At 46.5% G+C, this 24,316-nt stretch overlaps 3 protein-coding genes and 1 long non-coding RNA gene across 16 annotated transcripts; 2 read left to right on the forward strand and 2 right to left on the reverse strand.

The window, feature by feature from the left end:
• The first annotated feature begins 76 nt into the window (after positions 1-76).
• LOC131125828 (echinoderm microtubule-associated protein-like 6) lies at positions 77-15,255 on the forward strand. 11 transcript variants are annotated; one of them, XM_058067778.1, is made up of 44 exons: positions 77-411; positions 574-807; positions 873-1,032; positions 1,099-1,197; positions 1,270-1,338; positions 1,411-1,596; positions 1,670-1,805; positions 1,872-2,073; positions 2,143-2,280; positions 2,935-3,191; positions 3,256-3,462; positions 3,541-3,708; positions 3,792-3,898; positions 3,974-4,074; positions 4,149-4,335; positions 5,464-5,569; positions 5,632-5,725; positions 5,802-5,902; positions 6,054-6,256; positions 6,322-6,433; positions 7,154-7,281; positions 7,342-7,483; positions 7,549-7,701; positions 7,772-7,903; positions 7,980-8,068; positions 8,138-8,305; positions 8,371-8,572; positions 9,335-9,461; positions 9,528-9,606; positions 9,688-9,817; positions 9,875-9,973; positions 10,140-10,160; positions 10,238-10,252; positions 10,994-11,167; positions 12,353-12,561; positions 12,640-12,797; positions 12,878-12,992; positions 13,055-13,243; positions 13,305-13,477; positions 13,566-13,728; positions 13,803-13,906; positions 13,967-14,120; positions 14,195-14,295; positions 14,364-15,255. In XM_058067778.1, the coding sequence occupies exons 2-44, from the start codon at positions 611-613 to the stop codon at positions 14,386-14,388; spliced, it is 5,880 nt and encodes a 1,959-aa protein (XP_057923761.1). In that variant the 5' UTR covers positions 77-411; positions 574-610; the 3' UTR covers positions 14,389-15,255. The 11 variants fall into 11 exon arrangements, with proteins under 11 accessions (XP_057923761.1, XP_057923784.1, XP_057923747.1 ...); XM_058067801.1 differs by having other exon boundaries at positions 8,371-8,509; XM_058067764.1 differs by having other exon boundaries at positions 9,335-9,606.
• Positions 7,083-11,258, reverse strand: LOC131125886 (uncharacterized). Its single transcript, XR_009129076.1, has 3 exons — positions 9,430-11,258; positions 7,786-7,853; positions 7,083-7,705 (listed from the first exon to the last, which is right to left on the reverse strand). It is a non-coding gene; the product is annotated as an uncharacterized LOC131125886 (long non-coding RNA).
• Positions 15,256-15,394: 139 nt separating the features above from the next.
• Positions 15,395-20,141, forward strand: mtif2 (mitochondrial translational initiation factor 2). 3 transcript variants are annotated; one of them, XM_058067830.1, is made up of 14 exons: positions 15,395-15,616; positions 15,730-15,863; positions 15,939-16,053; positions 16,594-16,765; positions 16,834-16,994; positions 17,069-17,245; positions 17,314-17,453; positions 17,519-17,643; positions 17,708-17,912; positions 17,978-18,230; positions 18,305-18,445; positions 18,507-18,671; positions 18,745-18,885; positions 18,967-20,141. In XM_058067830.1, exons 2-14 carry the CDS (start codon positions 15,732-15,734, stop codon positions 19,134-19,136), a joined length of 2,097 nt encoding a protein of 698 aa, XP_057923813.1. In that variant the 5' UTR covers positions 15,395-15,616; positions 15,730-15,731; the 3' UTR covers positions 19,137-20,141. The 3 variants fall into 3 exon arrangements, with proteins under 3 accessions (XP_057923813.1, XP_057923804.1, XP_057923824.1); XM_058067821.1 differs by having other exon boundaries at positions 15,730-16,053; XM_058067841.1 differs by lacking the exon at positions 15,395-15,616 and having other exon boundaries at positions 15,744-15,863; positions 15,929-16,053.
• sde2 (SDE2 telomere maintenance homolog (S. pombe)) lies at positions 15,728-21,555 on the reverse strand. The gene is made up of 9 exons (XM_058067856.1): positions 21,389-21,555; positions 20,931-21,048; positions 20,748-20,859; positions 20,392-20,561; positions 20,215-20,329; positions 20,030-20,140; positions 19,535-19,955; positions 18,116-19,440; positions 15,728-18,031 (listed from the first exon to the last, which is right to left on the reverse strand). The coding sequence occupies exons 1-8, from the start codon at positions 21,491-21,493 to the stop codon at positions 19,210-19,212; spliced, it is 1,383 nt and encodes a 460-aa protein (XP_057923839.1). The 5' UTR covers positions 21,494-21,555; the 3' UTR covers positions 15,728-18,031; positions 18,116-19,209.
• Between the last annotated feature and the right edge of the window lie 2,761 nt (positions 21,556-24,316).

Below are 24,316 nucleotides of genomic sequence, written 5' to 3' on the forward strand. Positions count from 1 at the left end.
TCCAGAACGTAAATCACCATTTGAAATAAAACGCTTATTTTATTTTGAATGTCATACCCGGATGCGGTGGCGTTAATCTTGCTGCCTTCCAGCGGGCCGTTATTTCAGTGATTGGCGTACCCAATCTGGACTCTCCATCGGTTTCTATGCTGTGATTCCGAGCCGAGGTTCTGCTGCGGGTCTCGGCCGGGTCAGAGGGCTTCCTCGCCGGAGTTGAAGGAGCAGATGCAGCCGGGCGACGACGCGCTGTTGACGGCCTGTTTCTCTCGTGTGGATGTGGACAGCTCGGTGCGCTAATCTCATTTTGGACTCGAACCAGCAAGCGCTGTGGACCAGTGGGACCCTACAGAACCCAAACAGAATCGGGAAACGGTGACGATGATGGTGGTGATGAAGATTCGACAGTAAAACGTGAGTAGGGGCGGTGACCTTTCACCTTACCGCTATAATCAAGGCTGGTTTTGCTAAGTCATTAAATTTATTTTATCATTCTTAAATTATGACAACATTCAAATGTCAATCAGCACAAATAAGATTTTTTTGTGTAGAATATTTTTTTTTATTGTTTAAAAGTGAAAAAAGTAAACGTGCCAGGAATGCCTGAACCAACATGGCCGACAAGACCGCGCCACGCTGCCAGCTGAGGTTGGAGTGGGTGCACGGCTACCGAGGTCACCAGTGTCGCAACAACCTGTTCTACACAGCCGGCAAGGAACTGGTTTACTTTGTCGCCGGGGTGGGCGTGGTCTACAACGCCAGAGAGCATGCCCAGAAGTTCTACCTGGGACACAACGATGACATCATCAGGTAAATATCCTGCGGTCACGTGACCGGCTCTCATTGGGCTTCGCTCATGCCGTGTTCTCCCGCAGCCTGGCGCTCCATCCCGACAAAGTCCAAGTGGCAACGGGTCAGGTGGGAAAAGAACCGTACATCTGTGTGTGGGACACGTACGCCATGCAGACGGTCTCCATCTTGCGTGACGTGCACACGCATGGCGTTGCCTGTCTGGCTTTTGATGCTGACGGACAGGTAAGGGAAACGCCTCCGTTGTCATGTGCCTGGAACAATGCTCCGTCATGTGATGTGTTGTCATAGCGACTGGCCTCGGTGGGTCTCGACGCCAAGAACACCTTGTGTGTGTGGGACTGGAAGAGAGGACGAGTCCTCGCCACAGCGACTGGCCACTCGGACAGAGTACGAGTCATGTGACTAGTCCTCAAAACGCTCAAAACGTGGCGTTCTTGATCCTTTGATGTCATTCCGCAGATTTTCGATGTGGCCTGGGATCTCTTTGTTTCCAGTCGATTGGTCAGCTGCGGCGTCAAACACATCAAGGTGGGCGGGGCCTAACATTTAGCATCTTTGCTAGGTGTGTGACAAAGCAAACTTTATTGTCGTCCGCTTCAGTTCTGGACTTTGTGCGGAAACGCTTTGACTCCCAAGAGAGGAATTTTCGGGAAAACGGGCGACCTTCAGACCATCTTGTGTGTCGCCACCGCCAAGGAGCAGACCACTTACTCGGGCGCGCTCAATGGCGACGTGTACGTGTGGCGAGGGATCTCCCTGGTTAGGACGATACAGGCAGCACACGGAGTACGCACACACACACACAAACATAAACAGGAAGTGAGGTCGATGCGGAAAATGTAGCTTCATTTTGTTTCAGGCGGGGATCTTCAGCATGCACGCCTGTGAGGAAGGTTTTGCCACCGGAGGACGAGACGGTTGCGTGCGACTGTGGGACGTCGACTTCAAACCCATCACCAAAATCGACCTTCGAGAAGCCGAGCAGGGATACAAAGGTCGGGATTCAAACATTAGCCATCCGAGCATCACTCGACGTCGCGCTGGTTTTCACGCCGTTTCAGGTCTGTCCATCCGCAGCGTCTGCTGGAAGGCCGACCGTATTCTGGCGGGGACGCAGGACAGCGAGATCTTCGAGGTCATGGTCCGGGAGCGGGACAAACCGGTTCTGCTGATGCAGGGTCACAGTGAGGGTGAACTCTGGGCGCTGGACCTCCATCCTAAACAACCTGTCGCTGTCACCGGGAGCGACGACCGCTCCGTCAGGTGAGCCGCTTCGCTTCTGTCACCTGTCGTCACCTGTGGGTTTGACATCACTTCCTGTGTTTCTCCGAGGCTGTGGAGTCTTCCGGATCGAACCCTGCTGGCTCGCTGTAACATGGAGGAATCAGTGCGAAGTATTTCCTTCAACAATGACGGATCTCAGCTGGCTTTGGGAATGAAGGACGGCTCCTTCACGGTCCTGCGAGTCAGGTGAGCTCGGGGCACACCCCGAACTGGTCGCCAGCCAATCACAGGGCACATATAGACAAACAACCATTCTTCGGGCGAGCCAGCCAATCACAGGGCACATATAGACAAACAACCATTCTTCGGGCGAGCCAGCCAATCACAGGGCACATACAGAAAAAAACAACCATTCTTCGGGCGAGCCAGCCAATCACAGGGCACATATAGAAAAAACAATCATTCTTCGGGCGAGCCAGCCAATCACAGGGCACATGTAGAAAAAACAATCATTCTTCGGGAGAGCCAGCCAATCACAGGGCACATATAGACAAACAACCATTCACACTCACATTCATACCTATGGACAATTTGGAGTGGCTAATTAACCTAGCATGTTTTTGGAATGTGGGAGGAAACCGGAGTACCCGGAGAAAACTCACGCATGCACAGCGAGAACATGCAAACTCCACACAAAGATGGCCGAGGGTGGAATCGAACCCTGGTCTCCTAGCTGTGAGGTCTGTGCGATAACCACTCGCCCGCCGTGCCGCCCCAGCTCAGACTTTTTTTGTTGTTTTATTTAACTCTGATTCTTAGCATGTGCGAATATGTCACATGACGCAAGCATGGAGGTAAAAGCGAATCGAGAAGGTCACATGGCGCCGCTTGTGACCTCAGGGACATGACGGAAGTGGTGCACATCAAGGACCGCAAGGAGGTCATACACGAGCTCAAGTTTTCGCCAGACGGCTCCTTCTTAGCGGTGGGGTCCAATGACGGCGTGGTTGACATCTACGCCGTCGCCCAGCGATTTAAAAAAGTGGGCGAGTGCGGCCATTCCACTTCGTTCATCACCCACCTGGATTGGTCTGTGGATTCCCGTTTCCTGCAAACTAACGACGGTGCTGGAGAACGTCTCTTTTACCGGATGCCAGGTACTCGGTACTTCATTATTCGGTGTATTTATCCCGGTATTGACCTTGAGTGTGTGTACTGCAGGTAAAATGCTATCCAAGGAAGAGGCCAAGGGTATCCACTGGATGACGTGGACCGGGGTCCTGGGCCCGGAGGTAAACAGCATCTGGCCCAAATACTCGAACCTCACCAACGTCAACTCTGTGGATGCCAACTACAGCAGCGCCGTGCTGGTGACCGGCGACGACCTCGGTCTTGTTAAACTCTTCAGGTTCCCGTGTCTCAAGAAAGGTCGGCTAAACGTTAGCCGCGTTTGACGTTTTCACGTTTTCACGTTCCTCCGATTTTATTTCTTCTACCTTCAAACAGGCGCCAAATTCAAGAAGTACATCGGTCATTCCGCACATGTGACCAACGTTCGATGGTCCAATGACCTGCAGTGGGTCATCAGTACCGGTGGTGCCGATCACGCCGTCTTCCAGTGGCGGTTCCTACCCGAGGGTGTTATGAATGGCGTCCTGGAACCCCTCCTCCAAGGTAAAAGGTCCTCTGGATTTGGACCAGTACCTCCTAAGAAACTATCAACATGAGAATAATGTGTCCACATTTCCTGGTCTTAGAAGGCTATGCGGACTCCAACAGTGGCGACTCGGATTCAGACGTTTCCGACGTGCCGGAGATCGACTCGGACATCGAGCAGGAATCTCAGCACAACTATGAGCGTCAGGTGATTAGACGGAATGTGGACGTGGAAGCCGTTAAAGTCGCCTTTGTGTGTTAGATTCCGTGTTTGTGGCTGCAGGTGTACAAGGACGACCTCCCGCAGCTGCGGAGGAAGCTGATTGGTTCCCTAAAGAGGCAGAAAGCTCCGGAGGAGGGGCTTCGCCTGCAGTTTGTTCACGGGTAAACTTCTTTACCAAAATAGATGACGAGTGAGTGCATTGACGATAAAGACAACTTTGACCGATACCTTGCAGGTACCGCGGCTTCGACTGTCGTAACAACCTGTTCTACAGTCAGACTGGGGAGGTGGTCTACCATGTGGCCGCCGTGGCGGTGGTCTACAACCGCCTGCAGCACAGTCAGAGGTTCTACCAGGGCCATGATGACGACATCCTCAGCCTCACCGTGCACCCGCTGAAAGACTACGCGGCCACTGCACAGGTACATGCCTGGGAATGATAGTCTAGAGTTGTCCTATCTAGTTAGACTGGAGCTGTTCCACGTAATGGTAATGGTAATGGTTTTATTTCATTTGAACATGCATCAGATTACAATTGAGTGCATCCCATAATCAGTTCACAGTTCCACATGTCCAAAAGGAGTAGGAAGAAACAAAGCTTATTAAATCCTACCCCTCCATCTGGTACTTTTATCTTTTCATCTGGTACAGTAACTGTTATATTTGATCACGTCCTGGTTTCCTAATATAGTTTTAAGTTATTTTTAATTTTTATTTGTATTTTTTATTAACAATGATATTTTTTTTTATTAGCAATTTTTTATTTTTATTCCTCTTTCTTTTTATGTAAAATACATTTTCTTTATTTTTATTTTATTTTTATTTTATTTTTATTTTATTGATTGATTTTTATTCTTATTCTTTTTTATTTTTATAAGAATAAGAATAGGAATAAGAATACAAGAATAAGAATTAATTTTTTTAAATTATTTTTATTATTTTATTATTTAATTTTTATTTTAATTCTTATTCGTATTCCTTTTTCTTTTTCTTTAAAAATAAATAAATTTTTATTATTTAATTTTTATTTTATTGCTTGATTTTTTATTCTTTTTTATTTTTATTCAAAAATAAAAATAAACATTTTTATTATATTTTATTATTTTATTATTTAATTTTTATTTTTATTTATTTAAAAATAAAAATAAATTGTCTTTATATTTTTATTATTTTATTGCTTGATTTTTTTATTCTTGTTCTTTTTTATTTTTATTTTTATTCACGTACCGAAGTAGGAGGTGATATGAGCATCCAATGACATAATGGGTACCATAGTAAGTGTCAATATAGTGATATATATAGCACATCATGACTGGTTCAAGAGTCTTCATCCTTGTATTTAGCAAACATCAACTGCTTGTATTGTTTCTTGAATTGGCTCATCGTTGTGCATTGTTTGATTTCCTTACTCAATCCATTCCATAGTTTGATTCCACATACTAAAACCTGCTTGGCTGAGAGGCAAATAACCTCATCAGTCAACAGTAGCGATGGATTCAATGCCCTGAGAATTCTTCCACTAGTGTTTCTGATGGGATGTCTGTGCTTAGGTGGGCCGGGACCCTGCCATCCACGTCTGGGACATCCCCACTCTGAAATGTCTGTCGCTGCTCAAAGGTCACCACAGCAAAGGAGTTTGTGCGCTCGACTTCACAGGTACTTCACACGACTATTGTTAAACGACTTTCCAGATGTTGATGATTTTTCATGTTCGGTAGCGGATGGTAAGAGTTTGGTGTCCGTTGGAATCGATGAATTTCACTCCATCGTCATCTGGGATTGGAAGAAAGGCGAACGACTTGCTAAAACCAGGTATCAAGTCTGAAGTCTTTCACTGTAAGATATGTCAAATGAATGCAGTCCTACACCCGGTCTTGGTCTTCTGCAGGGGCCACAAGGACAAGGTTTTTGTGGTGAAGAGTAATCCGTTCAGGATGGACAAGCTGGTGACGTTGGGGATGAAACACATCAAGTTCTGGCAGCACTCGGGTATCACGGCCAACACCCAGTTGTGGTGGAATCATTAACATCCAGCTGCTATTAGGCTAATTAGCGATCTAGTCTTCATTCTCTATAAAGCCGGGTAGGATGCTAGCTAATTAGCTTCTTGTGGTTGAAGAAATGACTTCTTTCCAACCAGGCGGTGGTCTGACATTCAAACGTGGGATTTTCGGGAACCTTGGCAAGCAGGAGACAATGATGTCGGCGTGTTACGGTCGCTCGGAGGACTTCGTCTTCTCAGGGGCGACAAATGGCGACGTTTACATCTGGAGAGAGACAACACTTGTGAAGACCGTCAAGGCCCACGACGGTCCCGTGTTTGCCATGTGCTCCCTGGACAAGGTCACATATTGATGTCGCCTCACAGATGAGATGCGTCAATCAACGGCATCGTGTTCTCTGTCCAGGGTTTCGTGACAGGCGGGAAAGACGGCGTGGTGGAACTCTGGGATGACATGTTTGAAAGATGCCTGAAGACCTACGCCATCAAGAGGGCGCTTCTATCGCCGTCCTCCAAAGGTGGGACGCCGTGGTTCGGTTGTGTCACGTATCTGGTTGCATCACACGTTCGGTTCAGTTTTTTTTTGTTTTGTTTTTTTCATTTTTTGTCACGTACCGAAGTACGAGGTGATATGACTGTGACCATATGACCATCAAGAGGGCGCTTCTATTGCCGTCCTCCAAAGGTGCGACGCCGTGGTTTGGTTGTGTCATGTGTCTGGTTACATCACATGTTTGGTTCAGTTTTTGTTGTCATGTACCGAAGTACGAGGTGATATGACCATCAAGAGGGCGCTTCTATCGCCGTCCTCCAAAGGTGGGACGCCATGGTTCGGTTGTGTCACGTGTCTGGTTGCATCACACGTTCGGTTCATTTTTTTTTTTTTGGTTTTTAACTTTTTTTTAATTTTTTTTAATTTTTTTTTTTTGTCACGTACCAAAGTACGAGGTGATATGACCATCAAGAAGGCGCTTCTTTCGCCATCCTCTCGTAGCTTCATTAACCCTTAATTTTAATTTTAATTTTAATTTTAATTTTAATTTTAATTTTAATTTTAATTTTAATTTTAATTTTAATTTTAATTTTAATTTTAATTTTAATTTTAATTTTAATTTTAATTTTAATTTTAATTTTGGTGATATGAGCATATGACCGTGAAGAGGGCACTTCTATCGCCGTCCTCCAAAGGTGGGACGCCGTGGTTCGATTGCATCACATGTTGGGTTTTGTCCCACCAGGCCTGCTCCTGGAAGACAACCCGTCCATCAGAGCCATCACTCTGGGTCACGGCCACATTCTGGTTGGGACCAAGAACGGAGAAATTTTGGAGATTGACAAGAGCGGCCCAATGACACTGCTGGTTCAGGTCAGATGACATCCAAGGATAAATACGACAAACAGGAAAGTGACGCTTGTTTGTGTTCAGGGTCACATGGAAGGCGAGGTTTGGGGTTTGGCCACTCACCCGCTACTTCCTGTCTGTGCCACCGTTGGCGATGACAAAACCCTGCGTATGTGGGAGCTGTCAGCCAATCACCGCATGGTTGCCGTGCGTAAGCTTAAAAAAGGTACATCAGGAAAAACTCCTCATTGCTCACAAGCCTTTACGTGATCGGTGGCGTCTGTGGGTCAGGTGGGCGGTGCTGCGCCTTCTCGCCAGATGGCAAAGTGCTAGCGGTGGGCCTGAACGATGGCAGCTTCCTGGTTGTGAACGCCGATACGTTGGAGGACATGGTGACCTTCCATCACCGGCGAGAGCTCATCTCCGACATACGCTTCTCCCAAGGTACCTGAAGTAGCACGCAGACGGGGCTGGGGTCACTAACCGGCGGGGTTTTTTATGGGCCATGTTTCAGACGCAGGGAAGTACCTGGCCGTGGCGTCGCAGGATTCCTTCGTGGACATCTACAACGTGCTGACCAGCAAGAGAGTCGGTATCTGTAAAGGAGTCGGTAGCTTCATCACTCACGTTGATTGGGACTCCAGAGGTCAGAACGGCGTTGTAGCTTGCTAGCATGCTAACGGTTATTAAAACGGGTGTACTTCCTGTTGCGGTCCTGGCAGGAAAACTTCTGCAGATCAACACGGGAAACAAAGAACAACTTTTCTTTGAGGCTCCAAGAGGACGCAAACAGAACATCAGCACGGCCGAGGTATGCTAGCCTCCATTTTAAGTTTTTGCTATCGTTTTGTTTTCACACCGTTTTTCTTTTTTAAACCAGTTTGACAAACTGGACTGGGCCAGCTGGACTTCTGTTTTGGGTCCCACCTGCGAGGGAATATGGCCAACGTATGGATTTGTGAACGCCGCCTCGCTCACCAAAGACCGTAAACTGCTCGCCACCGGGGACGACTTCGGGTATCTGAAGCTTTTCAGCTTCCCGTGCAGGGTGAGGCACGACCGATCGTCCACTTTGACTTCAAGGTTTTCTATTCACGCGGTCTTCGCTTTTAGGGTCAGTTTGCCAAATTCAAGAAGTACGTGGCTCACAGCGCCAATGTGACCAATGTCCGCTGGGCCAATGACGACGCCACGTTGCTGTCAGTGGGTGGGGCCGACACGGCGCTCATGATCTGGACCAGAGAGCCTCCAGGTCATAAAGAGAGCAAAGTCGTCGACAGCGAAGAGTCTGACAATGACACAGAGGAGGACGGAGGTCACACTGTCTGTTCCATTGATTTAAAAAAAAAAACCTTTGTGTTACTGGAAGACTCTTTTAATTTTAATTTTGGTTCAGTTTTTGTCTTATATTTGGTTTTAACTTTTTTTATTTTAATTTTAGTCACGTGCCGATTTTGATTTTAATTTCGGTTCAGTTTTTTTTTATATATGGTTTTAACTTTTTTAATTTTAATCACGTACCGATTTTAATTTTGCTTCGGTTTTTTTTATATTTGGTTTTAACTTTTTTAATTTTAATTTCGGTTCAGTTTTTGTTTTATATTTGGTTTTAACTTCTTTAATTTAAATTTTAGTCACGTACCAATTTTAATTTCGGTTCAGTTTTTTTATATTTGGTTTTAACTTTTTTAATTTTAATTATAGTCACGTACCGATTTTAATTTTAATTTTGGTTCACTTTTTTTTATATATGGTTTTAACTTTTTTAATTTTAATCACGTACCGATTTTAATTTGGGTTCAGTTTTTTTTATATATATTTTAATTTTAGTCACGTACCGATTTTAATTTTAGTCAAGTACTAATTTTAATTTTAATTTTAATTTTAATTTTAATTTTAATTTTAATTTTAATTTTAATTTTAATTTTAATTTTAATTTTAATTTTAATTTTAATTTTAATTTTAATTTTAATTTTAATTTTAATTAATTAATTAGGACAGAGGTCACACTGTCTGTTCCATTGATTTTTTTTTAAACTTTATGTGTTACTCATGTACAAACTTATGATGTCATCAGGCTATGACAGCGATGTGGCGCGGGAGAAGGCAGTGGACTACGTGACCAAGGTCTACTCCTCCAGCATCAGGAAGATGACAGGAACTAAACCTCACCTGCAGCACAAGGAACTTCCTGTCGATGAGAGGTACCCGCTGATCATTGGTTGGCGATGTTCTTGCTCTTGGTCTCATTCCGGTTTTCAACGTTCCAGACCTTCAGTGAGTCGCGCAACACCACAGCCTGAAAAACTTCTGAAGAACAACGTGACCAAGATGAAGAAAGCAGTGGAAGTCAGTATGGCCGTTTCCGGTTCCGTGTCCGTTTTCCGGTCTCAACCTTTTGACAGTCTTGTCCTCGTTTTTTTGTCTTAGGAACTTCAATTGGAGCACGTTTTTGGCTACAGAGGATTTGACTGTCGCAATAACCTGCATTACCTCAACGACGGTGCCGACATAATCTTCCACACCGCTGCTGCCGTGGTGATCCAGAACCTGTCTTCCGGTCGGTAAATCTCTCACCGCCGGCGTTCCACGAGTAAACATTCCAACATCCCAACAGGAACTCAGAGTTTCTATCTGGAGCACACAGACGACATTCTCTGCCTGACTGTCAACCAGCATCCCAAATACCAAAACGTCATCGCCACGGGGCAGATCGGTGAGTTCAAACTTGGCGCCGGGAACCGCCGGGTACGCGGTCCTCCACGCGGTTGTCCTTGTCACTGACACATCACTTTTTTAACCATTGCTGCATGACCTTGGCTGCTTTTGGCCCATGGCGCTTGTCTTTTCTTGCTTCCTTGTTGTCTCCGCCCCTTCATCAGGTGACATCACGGACCTGCCAGGTAAGACGTGCCTCACTTGGCGTGATAATCCGCTATGTGCGCACTTGATGTGTCTCACGTTTGTGTTGTTTGTGTAGAAGCTGACATGTCTGGTGAGTATCCCGGGGTCCGGGTCCCTGTTCAGGTCTGCTTGCCTCATGCTCGCCATGTCAACACGCACATGAGAACAACATTCATGCAAGCAGAAGCAGCTTAGCATGTTCACTTTCAAAACAAGGACAACGAATACGCGCTAGCTATTGGTGTTAGCATCGGGCGCTAGAAAGCTTTAACTCACTGAAGACGGGTTAGCGTCTTGTCTGTGATTCCTATGTGGAAACATTTGCAGCATGATTGGAAATCGGTTTACATGTCGTCGGTGCGAGCATGGCCCTGAAGCAAGCTAGCATAGCTTAGCATCTAGAGTGCTATGATACCAATTTGTGGTAGTTCTGCCTGAATGATGAACGTGTGAAGAGCATGGTCACACAGGAGACGCCGTTTGTCCATGCCAGGACTTGTCCACGAACATTTTTTGTCGAATTAGCTCAGTGTTGCTAATAAAGATGCTAATAAATGTTTGGTTCTATTGGATAATTGGCTGCCCGAAGAGTCCCAAAAGAGACAGATGTTACAGAACCAGTGTGATCATGTAGCATGTCCCAGTCCACACACCCATTAGCATCATCTGCTTTGATGGTTTTTGGTTTTTGGTTCTTGGTCCGGTAGTTGATGTGATCTTGAACTCCGTTTGAAGCCTCTGGTCTTGAATTGCTGTGACTTTGTGCTGCTGTGGTTCCTTGGGTCCTGGAGAACTGACTTATGGTCTTTACAGTTCTGGTCTTTCGTCACAGGCTTTGCGCCTTCTATCCACGTGTGGGACGCCATGACCAAGCAGACTCTGTCCATCCTGCGTTGCTCCCATGCTAAAGGTGTGGGCTACGTTAACTTTAGCGCGACTGGGAAGCTTCTGCTGTCTGTAGGGGTGGAACCTGAACATGTGATCACAGTTTGGAGGTGGCAGGAAGGTAAGAACCATTTCTCCGTGGAGTGGGGTTTCTAGTTCACCGTGTTTTTATTATGATTATTATTACCGTATTATGATTATTATACACCCTGGACTGGTGGCCAGCCAATCAAAACACCTCACAACTAAGGGACCAGGGTTCAATTCCACCCTCGGCCATCTCTGCGTGGAGTTTGCATGTTCTCCCCGTGCATGCGTGGGTTTTCTCCAGGTACTCCGGTTTCCTCCCACATTCCAAAAACATGCTAGGTTAATTGGTGACTCCAAATTGTCCATAGGTATGAATGTGAGTGTGAATGGTTGTTTGTCTATATGTGCCCTGTGATTGGCTGGCCACCAGTCCAGGGTGTACCCCGCCTCTCACCCAAAGAAGACAGCTGGGATAGGCTCCAGCCGTGATAAGTGGTAGAAAATGAATGAATGAATGTTGTTGAAAAATTTTTGAAAAATTGCAAGAAATGGGAGTGAGACAAAAAAATGAGATGAAGCGTTAAAGTGAAGCTGATCAAAGGTTTCTTTGCATTACGATCATTTCATACATCTCCTAATAATAATAATAATGACTAGATGATTCAATGTCAGCAGACATTGCGCGTAAAAGTCGAAAAGCTAATGCAAAACTGAAACGCTTTGAAAAGGCGCAAAAATCTAAATTTTGAATGAAAAACGAGTCGTTCGGAAGTTGAAGCTGGACTGAAATGCTGTGGAAATATGCTAAAACGTAGAATGAAAGTACGAGTAAATTGGTAGTTTGAGCTCAAATGGGGAATTGAACCATCTCTGGGTCTAACTAGATGATGCAATGTCAGCAGACGTTGCGTGTAAATGTCGAAAAGCTGACGCAAAACTGAAACGCTTTGAAAAGGCGCAAAAAACGAAATTTTGAATGAAAAACGAGTCGTTCGGAAGTTGAAGCTGGACTGAAATGCTGTGGAAAGTACGAAAAGTATGAAAGTACGAGTAAATTGGTAGTTTGAGCTCAAATGGGTAAAAGCGGTAGAAAACGAACGAACATTAAAATCGGATTTAAACAGGTATTATGCTTTTTCCGCCCGTCTCAGGACTGTTGACATAAACGGGTTGTGGAATGACTTTTACGGGAAAAACGTGGACTTACCGTAGTTGTAAACTTTGCTATTGCAATGTTTGTTTGGATTTCGTATTTAACATCGAAACACTTGGACAGGCACCAGGATCACAAGTAAAGGTGGCCACCCTGAACGCATCTTTGTGGTGGAGTTCAGACCAGACTCGGACACCCAGTTTGTGTCGGTGGGAATCAAACACATCAAGTTTTGGACTCTGGTCGGAGGTTCGTTGGTGTACAAGAAAGGTGTGATCGGTTCCGTGGAGGACGGACGCACACAGACCATGTTGTCTGTGGCTTTTGGTGCTGTAAGTTTGAGAACGAAACTTCGTGAACCGCCGCCAGCTTTCGGCGAACCGTTAAGGATATGTCGATGTCTCGTGTAGAACAACCTGACATTCACCGGTGCCATAAATGGAGACGTGTACGTGTGGCGGGAACACTTCCTGGTCCGGGTGGTGGCAAAGGCGCACAGTGGTCCGGTGTTCACGATGTACACCACGCTCAGGGACGGCCTCATTGTCACCGGTGGAAAAGAACGCCCGTGAGTGGATGTCTAATTCGGCGTGACCCCAACCTGAACCCGCTTTGGAAAACTCTTACTTTCTGTCCTGTGATGGACAGGACCAAGGAAGGCGGTGCTGTCAAACTCTGGGACCAGGAGATGAAACGATGCCGAGCCTTTCAGTTGGAGACCGGCCAACCAGTGGAGAACGTCCGATCCGTCTGCAGGGGGAAGGTACGACCGGCACGACAAAATTTCATAACAGTTCTTACTCAGCTTGCGTTCCCGTGGTCCAGGGCAAGATCCTGGTAGGAACCAAAGACGGTGAGATCATCGAGGTCGGAGAAAAGAATGCCGCCTCCAACACCATGATCAATGGACACACGCAAGGCGGGATTTGGGGTTTGTCCGCTCACCCTTTTAAGGACGTTTTCATCTCGGCCAGCGATGACGGAACCATCCGTATTTGGGATCTGGCTGATAAGGTTCGGAATCACAACTGCTTTACACGGAATCCATGCGTACTATTGGTTGTTTGTGTCGTAGAAACTCCTCAACAAAGTGACTTTGGGACATCCTGCTAAGTGTGTGTCCTACAGTCCAAATGGAGAGATGGTCTCCATCGGAATGGAGAACGGAGAGTTCATCATCCTGCTGGTTAATTCGCTGAGTGTGTGGAGCAAGAAAAGAGACCGGAGCGTCGCAATCCAGGACGTACGGTAGGATCCTACAGTAGAACTTTGGACCATGCTCCTCAGTAGATGTTTTCCGGATGTGATAGAAACCTATTTTCCTTTGCTGTGCTAGCTTTAGCCCGGACAACCGCTTTCTGGCAGTAGGTTCCCTTGAAAGCGCCGTGGACTTCTACGACCTTTCTTTAGGACCGTCGCTCAACCGCATTGGGTACTGCAAAGACATTCCGGGATTCGTAATCCAGATGGACTTCTCCGCTGACAGCAAGCACATTCAGGTTGACTTTCGTTTTTCTCCAATTTAGCTCCCTCGCTAGCTATGACCACAATTCCGTCATTGTCGTTCTCGCAGGTGTCCACCAGCACCTACACTCGACAAGTGCATGAAGTTCCTTCAGGGAAGATCGTCACAGAGCCGTTAGCGATTGAGAGGATCACTTGGGCTACCTGGACCAGGTGGGAATCGGAGAACGATCTAAGATTCCCTGTCCTAAAATGTTTGTGTCTTCTGTCCAGCATCCTAGGTGACGAGGTTCTCGGGATTTGGCCACGTAACGCCGACAAGGCGGATGTCAACTGCGCCTGCGTATCCCACGCCGGCCTCAACCTGGTGACCGGAGACGACTTCGGACTCATTAAGCTCTTCGACTTCCCGTGCTCGGAAAAATTTGTATGCCGTTTAACGTCTGTTTTGTTAAATGTGGATTTTTTTGCTAATTTGGGATATTTGGTGTGTTTTCACAGGGGAAACACAAACGTTACTTCGGTCATTCTGCTCATGTGACCAACGTCCGCTTCTCCTGCGATGACAAGTTCGTCATCAGCGCCGGTGGAAGCGACTGCAGGTGAGAAATAAATCGACGTCGTTGAAGCATCAAAGTCTGATTTAACTTTCTTTTTTTTCTTCCTCCAGTTTGCTCGTGTGGAAATGTCAATAATTCCCACAATCCTCAACTCAATCCACTACGCTGAGTACAAAGGAAGTCTTTTATTGTGGCGGTGATGATGTTAGCATGTTTCCTGCGTCAGGATGTGCCTTTTCACTCTGACCAAACAACTTTATTTAAACGTGTGGTGCTACAAAGAAGCGTGTTGAGGGCTTGTTTACCAAACACTGTGTTGATAAAAGAAGTAACAAAACAAAATCCAATGAATTCTACCTCGATATGCGATCAATATCATATTAATAGGTAGACAATTCATGTTAGAATATTTGCCAGATTGATATTTGTCAGTGATGCTAGAATAGATCTTCATGTGTTGTTGCTAGCATAATCCGTATTTCCTTGTTTTGTCTCCTGTGATTGGTTGCATGTTTCAGTCTGTCGTGCGCCGATGGTGAAGTTAGCACCATTAGCAACAACATTGGGCAAATCGTAAACAGTAGCAATAATTCAAACAGATGCTAATGGTAATGAAATTATGCTACGGCAGGTTTAGCACAACTTAGATTTTTGTTATTTATTATGAAAGATGATTTTAATTCCAACATTTGATTCCAACAAAAACATAGCTGAAAGTACTCATGTTTAGCCTAGCTTAGCATAAACAACAAAGTTAAGTGGAAGAGATGTTAAAATGAATTGAACTTTGTGCTAAGCTAGGCTAGCTAAGCTAAATCAGATGCCATTTTCGTGTGATTTAAGTGTTTTATGTTGCTTCACATTGTGAATGGATTTGTCACCTTCGTTTACAGTGTGTGCAGAAATAAGACCAAATGTATTTTACAATAATATGAGACTTATTTGCATACATTGTTGTGTGTGTGTGTTGTAAATTGATTAAAGAATTTAAATAAAAATATTAAAGCAAAACTGTAGTGTGTTGTACAATTCAACAAACATATATGTCGAATAAAATGTCAATTATAAACAAAAAAGGATACGGATAAGGATACGGAAAGCTGTAGCGCCACTCCGCGCCTGTGGAGGCGCTAGCGGTACATCTGTAATGCCGGCATAGTGTCATGGCGGCGCCCATGTCAGTAGGACGACGACTGATCTGCTGGCTTTAATTTCAAGATGAGCTGCAAAGGATACACTTTTCAGATTCGTAGATGAAGATAATGTTTGTTTTGTTTATATTTATTTATCACATTACGTCAGAACGAGGCTGATTAATTCAGACGTGGATGTTTGTTTCGTGGAACTTGGAGTCGCCCAGCGGGTAAACATTTAATCCATTTAACTTCTTTCAGTGACATCTGTGTTCATAGAAAAAATAAGTATTTAAAGACTTATTTATTAAAAAATAAAAGTAATATTTCACTTTTCTTACAGATATGAACATGATGTCTTCCGTGGTGCACGGAGCCCGTCGCCTCGTGTACGCTTCCAACTTCCTGTCGCCATCCTTGCTTTCTGTTTCAAGCCCCGCCCCCCTGCTCACGTGCAGGGCGCTGGCCTCCAAGCAGGTGAGTTGTCAAGGACAAGCACACCGCCCACCCATGATCGGGGGTTACGTGACCTCACTTTGTAGCCTACTGCAGTTCAAAGGTCAAAAGAAGGATCAGAAGCCAAAAGTCAACATCAGCAAACAGGAAGTGGAGATCCAGCAGAGGATGACGGTGGAGGCCCTCGCTCGGGCCATCAACCGAGACGTTGGTAAGAAGATTATTCTATTTTAGGATCTACTGTAGCCAATTTTTGGAATGTGGGAGGAAACCGGAGTACCCGGAAAAACCCCACACATGCACGGGGAGAACATGCAAACTCCACACAGAGATGGCCGAGGGTGGAATTGAACCCTGGTCCCCTAGCTGTGAGGTCTGTGTGCTAACCACTCGTCCGCCGTGCAGCCCGTACCAGAAAAAAATGTATCCATGGAAAGGAATATTCCAAATCTCCTGTCTACATGCGCCGCTATAATCAATTGGAATAGTCAATGGGGCATGCGCAGTACAACGTAAACAACATCACATGATTCATCAAAGATGGCGGACGAGAGAGTGATTACCGCTGAAAGAACGCACCCTGACAACTTTCCTTGGGAAGAACATGGAAACTCCACCCCGAATGGAATTGGAATATTTGGGTCCATGTGGTTAATGACAATAAAAATCAAAGCTCAACCAAGAGTAGCAGAATTCCGCTTTCAACCAAAATATGCTTCCATGTTCTCTTGTATGTTCGTGGTGTTCCCAGACCATGTTGTGGAAGCGCTGCTGAACACGCCGCTGAATGCGAACGCTCTGGAACCGGACTCGGTTCTGGATGAGAGGTGGATCAAAGAGGTGGTGAAGCTGTCAGGAATGAAGTTCCGATGGGCCAAACTGAGCGAGAATGAAAAGAGAGAGAACCGAGACGCCGTGCGAAGGTACTTCCTAATGAAGTGTCCAGCGAGTTCGATGCCACTAAGATACACTGACCTATGACCCCCCATAGACCGCCAGCGGACCTGAGCAGGATGGTTCAACGTTCCCCGGTGGTCACCATCATGGGTCACGTTGACCACGGAAAAACCACGTTGCTGGACAGTCTGAGGAAGAGCCAGATTGCCGCCACGGAGGCCGGCGGCATCACCCAGCACATCGGAGCGTTCCGAGGTACAGTATCACCGTTGGCGCCGCCGACAACGCCACGTTCAAGAAACCACAGCGGCGTTTGTGATCTCTCGCAGTTGAGTTGCCGACAGGTGAGACGATCACGTTCCTGGATACGCCCGGTCACGCCGCGTTCTCCGCCATGAGGGCGCGTGGAGCCAACGCCACAGACATCGTTATCCTCGTCGTGGCGGCGGATGATGGCGTCATGACTCAGACCGTCGAATCCATCCAGCATGCCAAGCAAGCCGGCGGTAAGCACGAGGCAGGAAGTTGATGTGTTGCGTTGGGTTAGCGGTGTCAACGTCGTCGTGCGTTCCAGTTCCCATCATCGTGGCGGTCAACAAATGCGACAAACGTCAAGCCGACCCTCAGAGAGTCAAACAGGAACTCCTCGCTCACAATGTCGTCTGCGAGGAGTTCGGAGGAGACGTTCAAGCCATTCACGTCTCCGCCCTCAAGGTATTAACGATTTGTGACGGTCATCGGTTGTCAGAAGGCGTTGATGTCGTCGTTACCGTCGCCAGGGTGATAACCTCCTGGCTCTGGTCGAGGCCACGGTGGCGCTAGCGGAGGTGTTGGAGCTGAAGGCGGAGCCTGATGGCGCGGTGGAGGGCGTGGTCATCGAGAGTCGCACGGACAAAGGCAAAGGGTGAGTTGCTAAATGTAAGGAAACACAACGTTTCTGATTTCCACTTCCTGTTCTTTCTTATCAGTGCCGTCACGACAGCCATTGTCCAGCGGGGGTCGCTAAAGCGAGGGTGTATCCTCGTCGCAGGAAAGACTTGGGCGAAGGTGCGCTTCCTGTTCGACGAGAAAGGCAGAGCGGTGACAGAGGCGGGGCCTAGCATGGCGGTGGAGGTGATCGGTTGGAAGGAGCTCCCGTCTGCCGGCGACACCATCCTGGAGGTGGAATCTGAGGTCAGGAGGCCACGCCCCTTCTTGCCGCCCGAGACAGGCGATGACGTTGTGGTTTTTGTCCGCAGCAACGAGCGAGGGAAGTGGTGGACTGGAGGACCCACGAGGAGGAGACGCAGAGGCTGAGGGCAGAGCAAGACGCCATCGAGGTCAAACAGAAAGAACATCTGGAGAACTACAGGAAGGAGAGGGAGGGGCTTGCTCACCTCAATTGGCGCCAGAGGAAGTGGCATCGGTACCAAAAGAACAAAGCCAATTTCGCTGCGAGGGCGAGCGAAAAGACGTTTGACGACAACCTCAGCCTGCCGCTCATCATCAAAGGTACACATGCTCCGCCTCCATCACGTCGGCCATCTTAATGTATCAAAATTTATCGATATTCCCGGTTTTGCCAGCTGATGTTGACGGCTCTGTGGAAGCCATTTTGAACATTTTGGAAACCTACGACGCTCAGGATCAATGTCAACTCGAGGTCGTTCACTTCGGCATCGGCGACGTCTCCGAAAACGACCTCAACATGGCAGACACCTTCGGAGGTATAAATCTGTGACATCACAGACGGCCTGTGACAGTTTTAGTGACGTCGCTCGTCCTCAGGCAGCGTCTACGGTTTCAACGTGGCGGCGAGCAGGTCCATTCAGCAGGCGGCGGCGAAACGAGGCGTCCCGCTGAGGCTTCACACCGTCATTTACAAGCTGATCGATGAGATGAAGGCGGAGCTAAATAGCAAGTTGCCGCCGATCGTACGTCACAACACTGTGGGTGAGTCATCGCGTCAGGACGGGAACATTTGTGTCATCAACTCGAACTTTGACCTTTTGGGTCCGCCTACCAGGTGAAGCGACGGTCCTGGCTATGTTCGATGTGACGGTAGGCAAGAAGAAGATGGCGGTCGCCGGCTGTCGTGTGCAGAAAGGTCAGCTTGATCGCAAGCTCAAGTTCCGTCTGATTCGAGGTCGAGATACACTATGGGAAGGTGAGTCGAGCGTCCTTCAAAATAAACACCTTCACGGTTTGTCAATAAGTTTATTGAAAATTGATGCGTTCCTTGTGAAAGGTTCTCTCATAGCATTGAAGCACCACAAAGATGATGTGAACACCGTGAGGGCGGGAATGGAGTGCGGTCTGTCAGCTGATTCGGACATAACGTTCCTTGTCGGCGATGTCATCGAATGTTTTGAGGAGATGGACGAGCCACAGGTCACGACCTGGGACCCTGGCTTTTGAGCCAGAAGGACCAAAAAAGTAATTTAAAAAAACCAAACAAACAGGAAGTTCCCTTTTTGTTGGACCTTTGTCTTCATTTCCTCTTGGACTTAGTGGGCTTGGCGAGCAGCGCCGGGTTGATCTGGTCCATCTGCAGGTTTCTTACGGCGAAGAGGCGGGCTGCGCGTTCGCTCAGCGTTCCTCCGCACTTCACTCCACGACTCATCAGTTCCTGCTTGAGAACATCCAGACCCAAACGTTCCAACTCTTGAACGCTCTTGGCAGATGACACGCTGACTGTCGTGACGCCATCACCGCCACCACGCTGTGGACCACGCACACACACACACACACACGCACGCCAATCGCATCAGAAGCAAAGCCACATCATGTGATCACATAAGGGGAGGAGTTCTCACCTGTAGCTCAGATGAGCAGCTGGACACCGCCCCCGCATCCACTTGATGGGGCGTGGCCTCCTGGACCTCGACTTCCTGCTGAGGAGGTGTGTCCTGCTGGGTGGGCGTATCCTTCTGAAACTTGACTTCCTGCTGGGGAGGTGTGTCCTCCTGGACCGTGACATCTTCCTGGGTGGGCGTATCCTTCTGGACCTCGACTTCCTGCTGGGGAGGTGTGTCCTCCTGGGTGGGTGTATCCTTCTGGACCTCGACTTCCTGCTGGGGAGGTGTGTCTTCCTGGATTGCTGCATCTTCCTGGGTGGGCGTATCCTTCTGAACCTCGACTTCCTCCTGATGAGGTGTGGCCTCCTGGACGTCTACCTCTTCGGGGGGCGTGGCCTTCTGAACCGCCACATCCTCCTGAGGCTGCGTGGCCGCCATGCTAACCACAACAAACGCCACCGGTGACAAACTATCCGCGTTAAGACAACAACAACAAAAAAAAGGCACAGCCACCTGCTGCTTGGCCCAGGCTCCACCCTCTGCGTTGTCATGGTAACAGCAGCTGCACAGGATGTGGATGGCGAATCGTCGTCATCCTCTGAGCTCAGCTCGCCAACGCCACTCCTGACGCCATGACAACCAATGTATAAATAAATACAGTAGCATGACAACGTGCATTCTCGTTGACAGTGGCTCACCAAAAACACGCCCCCATCTTTTTCAGCTTCTTGATTGGCGGCTCACTTTGACCGGAGGCGTGTCTCTTAGGGGACAAGCGGGCGGTCACTTGGGAGCCGGATGCTGCCTGCAGACCTGGAGACAAGTCAATCAGACGACAAAGAGGGCGTGTGTGAATAAAAACCCCGCCCACTGACCTTTGAGAACCGAATCCTCGAGTCGTTCGGACAGGTCATGACACTGCTGCTGGTACGAGGCATCGCTGAACTGGTGTTTGGGTTCCATGAGCTTCCGCTGCAGACGCTCCAGACGCCGCTGCTCCTTCTCCGCCTCGCGTTCCGTCTGCTGCTTTAGCCAATCCGCCATCCTGACGCACGCGAGGAACAAGTTATTTCAAAATAAAAGAGACAGATTATCTTAATTTGCCTTCCGCCGTGTTTGATTGTACAAACAATAAAGCATATTGTGTTGCCTTCAATGTCTTTGATAATGACCGTCCTACATTAGCACCAAATCATCCACTCTCAAATCAACACATCGTTTGAGAACCCACTCTTTCTCGTGATTGACATCTCGCAGGCGTCGTCCACTCAGATCTCTGCAGGCTTCGCGATTGGTCGTCTTCTCGATCTGAGCACCGAGAGCTCGCAGCATTGAACCGAACCCTGAACACATCACGCAAGAAAGGCATTCAAGGAACCGCCCACCGATTTGCCAATTCTTTGCTGAAACTCACCTCCCTTCCCTCCAGGGAGACGGGGCACGAGGTGATAGATAGCCCCGCCTTGCAGGTCATCATCCAGGCAGGCCCGACGGCCATCTTTGTTGACGTACAGGTCATGTGGCGATACCACCTGAACAAAAGGTAATGTGATATTTTTGTCAAATAATCATTTTATAGAATTACTGTATTTGATTTACTTTGACCCAACACACTGATTCGATGAAAAATGTATTTTCTCAACTTTTAAATCTTTATTTTATCGTTCCAGTTACTAAGCCGTTACTAACTACATTATATAAAACCCTAAAAAGAAATGGCTAGGACCGACGACACCGAATTAAAAAGCTAACTAAAGAATAGTGTATAAAAAAATAACCGTTTAGCTAAAGCTAACCAAACACGCCAGCCAACATCGGAGGTTGTGACATTTAATGGTCGTTTTTCCGCCTCAGTCTGCCATCAACACTCACCCGTTGTTGGCCGAACCGTAGGGGGATATCCCGAACCACAGAACCTTCTGGAAACACAAAGTTGGAAAACTTCGATCCACCCGGGGCACAAACAAACACCTCCATGCTAGCTGGCTAACTCGTCGACAGTGGCAGCGTCGTCTTCCGCTGCTTCTTCTTCGTTTATTAGCAAGCAACGTTTAGTGTGCATTAGCGCCACCTTACGATTAGGAGTTTTATTTTACTTTGGTCTTTTCAATGATTCATCGTCAAAATTGAACAACTAGACGTCATTAGGTAGTTTAGGGTCGCTTCAACACACACAAAATCATCCCAAGTCCACTATAATTACATAAATTCGCATCATTTAAGCTGGTAAGACTATGAATAAAATGTGTTGAAAAAATGACGAATCATTTAACGTCTGGAACTACGCATAATAGTTCCAGGTAGGGCTTTGCATATACGTATAAAAAATAATGTAACGGAAGTGGTTGATCAACAAGCTCTTTTGATTTCAAAATAAAATGACTACTGTCGGCCGTAAACACGCCACAAAAGCACACCCGCACATCTGATCGTTCAATGTAAGCCAAACCAGTCAGACAACCACAACACAAACATGTATAAGAGCACAACTTCAAGGTCGCTTTTATCCATTTTTCATTAACTGAAGTCGAAGAAATAAAACTCTTTGTATATGCACAAAATACTTATTTTTTTATCTCAAATATTGTTAAAAAATAATTCGTAATAAGCATTCGTAATTCTTAATTGCTGATTAGACAGCAATTACATTTTGACCTACATTTTGTAGCTACATAAGTAAAGATAAAATAAGATAAGATGGGGCAAATAATTAACCGCATGACCTTACATGGAGCCATCTTGATTGACAACATTACTGCAAATATTTTGGTGTGTGTGACTTCCACCTCCCCCTGCACGGTTACCTAACGTGAACTGTGATGTACACGTCCAACTTGCATGGTCACTGCAGCCTTCCACTGGCATGGAAGGTGTCAGAACATTAGCATGGTGAGCAGTTGGACACTGACGGTTGTCTTTCACTGTGAATATCAACCAGCAGGCCGGCTGCCTCGATGCGTGACTCAGATCTCCTCCGACTGTGTCGTTCAGGAAGAAGCACCAACCAGGAGATGGTGCTCTTTCTTTCCTCCTGTGAGAGGACTTAACTTCAACTTCTCCAGATTCAAGAACACCTGAAGCCATGTCAGTCGGTTCCGGTCCTCCAGGGACTTGTTCAGTACAGAACTTGTGCTAATGTAAATGTGGACTGGAGAACTACCAGAGAAGACACAAGACACAAGTCCAGGAATCTTCATGGTATGATATTTTCTCAAGACAGAATTGAATGTAAAACACTGAGCTTTTATTCAGTGAAAATAAATGAAATAAATGTGAACTAAAAAACCCCAATCAGAAGCCCTACTTTGAAACCCCAACTCCAATTTCAAACCCTAACCCCAATTGAAAACCCTAACTTGAAACCCTAACCCAAATTGGAACCCTTAACCCTACTTTTAGAACCCCAATCCTAACTGAGAACCCTCATTTCAACCCCAACCCCCATATGGAAACCCTACTTTGAAACCCTAACCCCAACTGGAAACCCTAATTTGGAACCTTAACCCTACTTTGAAACACTAACCCAAACTGGAAAATGTGATTTGCAACCTTAACCCTACTTTTAGAACCCCAATCCTAACTGGGAACCCACATTTCAACCCCCAACCACCAAATGAAAACCCTACTTTGAAACCCTAACCCCAACTGGAAACCCTATTTTGAAACCCTAACCCCAAATGGAAACCCTAATTTTGAACCTTAACCCCACTTTGAAACACTAACCCAAACTGGAAAGTGTGATTTGCAACCTTAACCCTACTTGTAGAACCCCAGTTCTAACTGGGAAACCTCATTTCAACCCCCGACCCCCAAATGAAAACCCTACATTGAAACCCTAACCCCAACTAGAAACTTTAACTTGAAACACTAACCCAAACTGGAAACCCTAATTTAGAACCTTAACCCTACTTTGGATCCCTAACCAAAATTGGAAATTCTAATTTGAAACCTTAACCCCAAATGAAAACCCTACTTTGACACCCTAATTTAAAACCGTACCCCAATGGGATCCTCTACTTTGAAACCCTAACCAGAAACCCTAATTTCAAACCACGCTAACTACTTTTAGCCTACTGCCTACAACATTCTTTTCTTTTAAATAAATTGTTTTCTTTTTAACAAGTGTATCCATTGATTTGTTTTGAGTTTTAATTGATTTTTAAAAAATACTTTCTGGAATACTCCAACCATTAATAATTAATAATTTTAATGATAATAATGTTTCATTTTGTCTTACACAACAATGGACTGGAAGTAGTTAAAGTGGCCTATTTATCCTGTTTAGTGGCAGTCACACCTTGCATCCGTTGCCTGGCAACGGCTCCCCATTGTGGTCTGTGGCGTGAGATAGCAGGAAGTGATGCTGTGCTCTGGTGAACGACTATAGCAATGATGTAACAATGTTTCCAGTGTTTTTGTATAAAGTTGCAATTAAACATCTTTAGGTAGAACTGTACAATACGACGATTAATTGGTTAATTGATTAATCAGCGACTCTAAATTGTCCATAGGTATGAATGTGAGTGGGAATGGTTGTTTGTGTACATGTGCCCTGTGATTGGCTGGCGATCAGTCCAGAGTAGTATACCTTACCTCTCGCCCCGAAAGACAGCTGGGATAGGCTCCAGCGTACCTGTGAACCTACTCAGGATAGAAGACGGATGTATAAGTTTTTGCGATTAAAAGTGATTAAAAAGGTAAAACAAGCAAAATATTACAATAACACACAAAGTGACTAAATTCATTTACACCAGGGGTCTCAAACTCAATTTACTTGGGGGCCACTGGAGCTAGGGTCTG

This window comes from Doryrhamphus excisus, chromosome 1 (assembly GCF_030265055.1).
Source record: "Doryrhamphus excisus isolate RoL2022-K1 chromosome 1, RoL_Dexc_1.0, whole genome shotgun sequence".
In the NCBI taxonomy this organism is placed as follows: domain Eukaryota; kingdom Metazoa; phylum Chordata; class Actinopteri; order Syngnathiformes; family Syngnathidae; genus Doryrhamphus; species Doryrhamphus excisus.